The sequence below is a fragment of the Pteropus vampyrus genome, unplaced genomic scaffold (genome assembly GCF_000151845.1).
Source record: "Pteropus vampyrus isolate Shadow unplaced genomic scaffold, Pvam_2.0 Scaffold430, whole genome shotgun sequence".
Classification (NCBI taxonomy): domain Eukaryota; kingdom Metazoa; phylum Chordata; class Mammalia; order Chiroptera; family Pteropodidae; genus Pteropus; species Pteropus vampyrus.
In genome coordinates, this window is record NW_011889211.1 from 472,774 (window position 1) to 478,763 (window position 5,990).

At 59.8% G+C, this 5,990-nt stretch overlaps 2 protein-coding genes across 5 annotated transcripts in view; one reads left to right on the forward strand and one right to left on the reverse strand.

The window, feature by feature from the left end:
• Positions 1–2,440, forward strand: part of CCDC92 (coiled-coil domain containing 92) — a 26,167-nt gene extending 23,727 nt beyond the window's left edge. For all 4 annotated transcript variants that reach the window (XM_011381094.1, XM_011381097.1, XM_011381095.2 and 1 more), the window contains exon 4: positions 1,121–2,440. In XM_011381094.1, the coding sequence (XP_011379396.1) occupies positions 1,121–1,896 (776 nt within the window). In that variant the 3' untranslated portion in view covers positions 1,897–2,440. The remainder of the gene's footprint in view (positions 1–1,120) is intronic.
• Positions 2,441–3,195: 755 nt separating this feature from the next.
• LOC105306187 (dynein heavy chain 10, axonemal-like) overlaps positions 3,196–5,990 on the reverse strand; it is a gene marked incomplete at its 5' end in the record, with an annotated part of 76,770 nt that continues 73,975 nt past the window's right edge. The window contains 3 exons of the mRNA XM_023523893.1: positions 3,196–3,545; positions 4,059–4,204; positions 5,133–5,354. Coding sequence (XP_023379661.1) covers positions 3,399–3,545; positions 4,059–4,204; positions 5,133–5,354 — 515 coding nt within the window. The remainder of the gene's footprint in view (positions 3,546–4,058; positions 4,205–5,132; positions 5,355–5,990) is intronic.

Sequence of the window (5,990 nt, forward strand, 5' to 3'; positions counted from 1 at the left end):
TGCCGTCCAGTGGCGCACAAAGAACTCAGGCGCCTGGGTGGGGAACGGGCGCCTCAATTCCTGACCTGGAGGTTTGACTTCACCGTTGCGGGTGCAGGAGGAACCTGGGAATCTGCTTAAAGTGCCCCCGTGGCTGACTGCTCCGGGGGCTTGGGGAATAGTGCCTCAGGTGACACGGAGTCACCGCTGTCACAGCCAGTGTCCGTGCAGCTTTCACAGGGGAAGATGGAAACGTCTAGAAAGGCTGTGTGCAGAGAGGGCGCGGTGGAGCTTGCCCCAGAAGCGAGGAAGATCAGCAAAGAGCAGCTCTAGTGCCTGGGGGAGGTGGGGTCGGGCACACGCGCAGCCCCAGGGGCCCTGAACCTCCGGCCCAGCGAACTCCGGTCCATAGCCCTGGATTCCGGCCGCCTCTCCGCCCCGAGGTTGGGCAGCGCGTCACCATCTCCGAACCTGGGCCCTCATCTGAGCGGTGCCCACGCACACGGGTGCCCGCCTGGCCACCCGGGCCTCCTGCCCCCGTGGACCGCACGCAGCTGCCCTGGTAGATCCCACAGCCCGGCCGGGGGCTGAGGGCGCACGGTGCAGCGGGAGCAGGTGGCAGGCAGGGCAGGCCCAGGGCTGCGCTGGGCCCTGGCCAGTCACGGGTGCCGCGCACTGAGAGACGAGAGGGGGCTGTCGGGAGCGCGACAGCCTGCCATCCTGTCTCCTCTGCACCTTCAGAGCTTCGGTGCGTTGGATGGAGAGTGTTTACACTCGTCTTTCTCGGCAGTGCCCTGAACAGAGCCGGCATTTAATAAACGTCACCTGAGCAGACAAGCTGCTACCGGTTTAATCCTAAGTATCCGCAAGGTCGAAAACTCTGAAATTGCCCGTTTTAGCTTCGGCAGTTTTTAAATTTGGAGACATTCTTTAATACGGTCAACCAGAGAACCGAGAGCTGGCCGGGCCTCAGTGGCCCCCGGTCTCCCACCCTGTACTGAGGGGAGAGGCCCCGGAGGTGGGGTCCCGCCCGGGGTAGGACCGGCCGCTGGCCCCGCAGTGGGAGCGGGAACCCTCCCAGGTCTTCCTGCCCACCCACCCCCCGGTGGGCTCGTAACCTGGTCCCCCCTTGTCCTTCTAGGAGACGGATCTTCTAGAAGCAGCGAACTCAAGAAGAGATGTGAGGAACTGGAAGCTCAGCTGAAAGCCAAGGAGAAGGAGACCCAGGAGCTGCTGAAGGAGCTGGAGCAGAAGGACGCGGCGGTCGCCGTGCTGGAGAGCACGGCCAGGGAGCGGGAGAAGAAGTACCTGGAGGAGCTGAAGGTCAAGAGCCACAAGCTGAGCCTGCTGTCCGGCGAGCTGGAGCAGCGCGCCGGCACCATCGCCTACCTGACCTCCCAGCTGCACGCCACCAAGAGGAAGCTGCTCAGCTCCAGCGGCACCTCGGACGGCAGCCCGTCCGGGAGCCCGGTGCTGGCCAGCTACAAGCCAGCACCCCCCAGGGACAAGCTGCCCGAGACGCCCCGCCGCCGGATGAAAAAGAGCCTGTCTGCCCCGCTGCACCCCGAATTCGAGGAGGTCTACAGATTCGGGGCCGAGAGCCGGAAACTACTTTTGCGGGAACCAGTGGATGCCATGCCCGACCCCACCCCGTTCCTGCTGGCCAGGGAGTCGGCCGAGGTCCACGTCATCAAGGAGAGGCCCCTGGTCATCCCCCCCATCGCGTCCGACCGCGGCGCGAGCGAGCAGCACAGCCCGGCCCGCGAGAAGCCGCACAAGGCGCACGTGGGCGTGGCGCACTGCATCCCCCGCACCAGCCCGCCGCAGGCCCCGCCCGCCGTGGAGACGCTGGCGGTTGACCAGGTGAACGCCGGCAAGGTCGTCAGGAAGCACTCAGGGACGGACAGAACTGTGTGACGCCCGCCCGGGCGCCCTCGCCCCCCCCCCCCCCCACCCCCGCTGTCCACGCACTGTGACCACCGCTGGAAAGTCGTCCACACCTTTTTTTTTTTTTTTTTTTTAGTTTTCATGCATGCCAAACTTTTTTCAGACCCGTCAACAGATAATCCTCCTCCTGCTCCACTAGCTCTCTCGCTGACACCACCGCGGCCGCGTGGCCGGACGCCTGTGCCGAATGGCTTGCTCCCGACCCCACGCTGCCAGCACCGACGTCAACGAACTCACAACGCCACACGCCGAATTGCAAAGCCGGAGCCGCGCACACCCGCCTTGACCCCGGCCCTCCGGTTGCAGGGCGGCCTGTGGGGAGCAGCCCCCGTCCCGCCCGGCCTACCTTTCCCCGGGAGGCACCCCCGCCGAGCAACTGTACGTGTATGTCACAGGAACTAAATAAGATGACATTATTCCTCATGTCACCACAACCGGAATGTGTGTTCATATTTTTTTGTTGGTTTTATCCACAATGTTCAAAATCCCAACAAACTTTATTTTCTGAACCTGCCTTCTTTCTGTTTTGTGTCTTTTATTAAATCACCCGAGGGCGGGCCTGGGAGGGGACCAGATTGGGCAGAGGAAGAGCACCCCCCATAACTACTGCATTCTCACCTTTGGCGTGCGGGGACTCATTTCCAGAAAAAGGGGTCCCCTGTTACCTCTCACTGCCCAGGGCTCTCCCTCAGAACGCTCTGCGCGTCCGAGGTTCTGGCAAACGCGACCTTGGCCCCCGCTACGTCCTGCTGCCGCTCAGCTCAGCCCCCCCCTTACAGAGTAAAGCCCCTGCTCACCTCCAGCGGGGCCTGGCCAGGGCTCCAGGCTCACCCCGCGGTGCACGGAAGGGAGGGGCGCCCAGGAGCCACCGGTCCTAGGGGCAGTAAGTGGCGCCTGACCCCACACAGACCCAGGCAGGGTGGGCAGGCGCTCGTGCAGGAATTAAACACCAAGCTCAAGGGCCTCACCCCCACGTCCACAGGCTGGAGGGTTCAGGAAGTGGGTCGGGAGGCAGTGGGTGGCCGTGGCCATCTCTGCTCTAGGCTGGCATCAGCAGCCCACGGAAGAGGCCGCAGCCTGGGCCGTCTGCCCCACACCTCGACCGACAGCTCCAGCCCCAGAGCAGCATCCGCTGAAACACACTGATTGTCGGTCACGCCTTTGAAGTTTACATTAGGGTGCCCAGCTGTGCCAGTGACGTGCCGGGCACGTTTGCTTAAATTGTTTTCCTCTGTGGAGGAAAAGAAAACTCGACATCTTAAAGTGCTCTCATTTTTGAAGAATTTACTTTTTTTTGAATCCTTAAAAAATAGCTTAAACAAAACCATTCGGGTTAATTTATGTGGAAAGAGATTAAAATGGCTAATTTCAAATGACAGGAAAATCGTCGTCAGTCCCCTCCTGCCTCTTGAGAGGCCCCAAGAAGTGACAGCAGACTCGATGGTGGTTCACGGATCCCTCCGCCCAGAGGGTCAATCAGAATTCAGGGTGAGGCACACGCCTTGCAGCACCCAGTGGGAAATGTGCTTCGTGGTAAAGAGATCAGCCTCGAACACCAGGCCAACCCCCATGGCGTTCCTTCTGGTGGAGGTGGTGTAGACCGGCGTGCGGAAGGTATACTGCAAAGCAAAGGCGTGTGAAGTCCCAGGGCAAAGCAGCGCTCGTCACGGGACGGGGCGAAGGCCTGCCGGCCGAGCCAAGAGCAGTGGCCGTCCCGCAAGGCTGCACCTAAGGAAACGGCTGTGGCTGCGGTCCCGCGGGGCCGTCGGTCCCACGGACACACTCCCTGGAAGCGGACCCAGGCGGGCAAAGCAGGAGGCCTGCCGTCCACACCGGGGGTAACTACTGTTGGATTCGCTGCCTGCGGGAGTGCACAAGAGGCCTGCGGTCTCTCCTCAAGTTGGCCTGGACCACAGCGCCTAAACCCGAATCTGTGCCACCTGCCGAGTCTCTGCATGCACACGCGTGTGCGCGTGCGTGCACCTCCCCGGGAAGTGAGTGCACGCTGCTACGGTGTCTCTCGGGCTTCCCCACCCACGAAGGTTAAGCGCCCGTGTTAAGGGGCGAGACTGCTCGAAACCGCCCCGTCCGTGAGCAGCCGGAGGGAAGGGGAGAGCGAGCGGCGGCCCCACCTGCAGTTTGAGGCGGTGGGCTTCGATGGGGATGATCTTCAGGATCGGCAGGTCCACCACCAGCACCTTGGGCTTGCTCTTGACGAGACACCCTCTTTCTGTGTCCCAGTCAGCACCTTCTAGGTACAGTCCTGACACAAAGCATCCTAGGGGTACAGGGAAGAGGCCCCTGTGATACTGCCGTGTGGCAGATCTGTCCGATGGACACAGCAGACAGACAGGTCATGACTGGCGTTCCTTCCCCAGGCTTTCTGCCCTACCCCACTTCCCTTGTTAGAGGAACAGCCCAGATGGGACACTCTGCAGACCCCACGACCCTCCCCCAGGGGCTCGATGAAATGCACGGGGTGGTCGCCTCTCCCGGCCATTTGGCATCAAGGCGCACAGACTCAGACCGCTGTGGGCCCCAGCCCGTAAAGGTGAAAGCATCAGCGGGCACCGCAGCAACTCCAGATCCCCCCCGAGCCAGTCAAAGCCTGGCAGAGGATGTGGTCTCTGGGGGCGGGGACACGGCAGACATGCAGAGGAGCAGAGAGAGGGACAGTTAACAGGCCCAGAGAGAGCAGTGGCCCCAGCTCTGCCAGTCCCTACGAGGCCTCGCGGGCCCCAGGAAAAGGTTCCAGCTACAGTCTGCACGGCCAGCGACCAGTGTCGAAGGGACTCGAAGTCACAGGGTAAGTGAATGGCTCCTGCCGCGGCCGTCCCATTCCCTAGGCCCCAAGGTTTCCAGGGACACTGCCTTGTCATCCGGTCCTCTGGGGTATCTGGCTCTGACCCAGGAGCCACTGCCCACAAACCAGCACGGTGACATGGTTCACTTCTCCCTGACCTCGGCCCAGGTCTCAGAGGAGAAACCGGGAGACAAACGTGTACTCAGCCTCGGAGATGTCACGACTTGGACAGAGCACGGACACAGCCGGCACCTGCCGCAGCCTGACTTCCAGACACGGCCCGGCCCATTCGGGCCTGCGCGAGTCCCCCCTTTCCCCCCGTCCCCCCCGCCCTGGGAATCGGGGATGCTCAGGGAGGCAGACCCAAGTGAAAGGCTGTAAATCCATCAGGAGTCGACCTTACCTTGTCCTGCCCGCTCACTCACTTCGTCTGCATCTTGGAACTTGGTCACTTGCGTGAACAAGGTGGAGCGGTCCAGTGGCCAGTCGTTCCTCCGACAGGTGGCCTGCACCAGGGCCGTGAGGTAGGATTCGGGGATGTGCAGCCCCGAGAGCCACATCACGCCGGGCTCACCCTCGGTGACCTGGAGAGAAGCGGGGGCAGCGGGTGGGGCTTGGCGCTGCCATCAAACGCCAGGCCCGGAAGCTGAGTTCGCGATAAAAGACGTAATTCATCTCAGTGGCAAAAAGATGCTGTTGGGGCAACCGGCAGCCTATTTGGGAAAAGTGAGCTAAATTCCAGACGAAGTAAAGATTTGGATAGAAAGAAAAATACCGCAAAAGTACCAGATCAAATCTCCAGGGAATATGTGGTCATAATCTCGGAGTAAGGAACATAAAACCCAGAAGCCATAAAAGACTGATATATTTGACTTCATAAAAATGTAAAACTTTCCTATGGAAAACAAAAATACCACAAAGTCCAAAGACTTAGGACAAGCTGGGGAAACAGCCACGACATTAGCAAAAAAAAAAAAAAGGCTTCTTTCCTTGATATGCAAAGACGTCTTAAAAATTAACTTTAAAAGATGGAGAACTTAATTTAAAAAGGACACAAAAAGACAATTCACATTAAAAAAAACCACACGAAGTATCTGAAAAGCATGTCAAGTACACTCAGCCTCCCCATAACCAAAGAAATGCTCATCCAAACAATTAGACATTATTGTTTACCAGTCAGGGAGGAGAGATCCCAAAGACTCAGAACACAGAGTTGCAAATGAAAGGAATAATAAAAGGCGAGGGAATAATGCTCTCACAC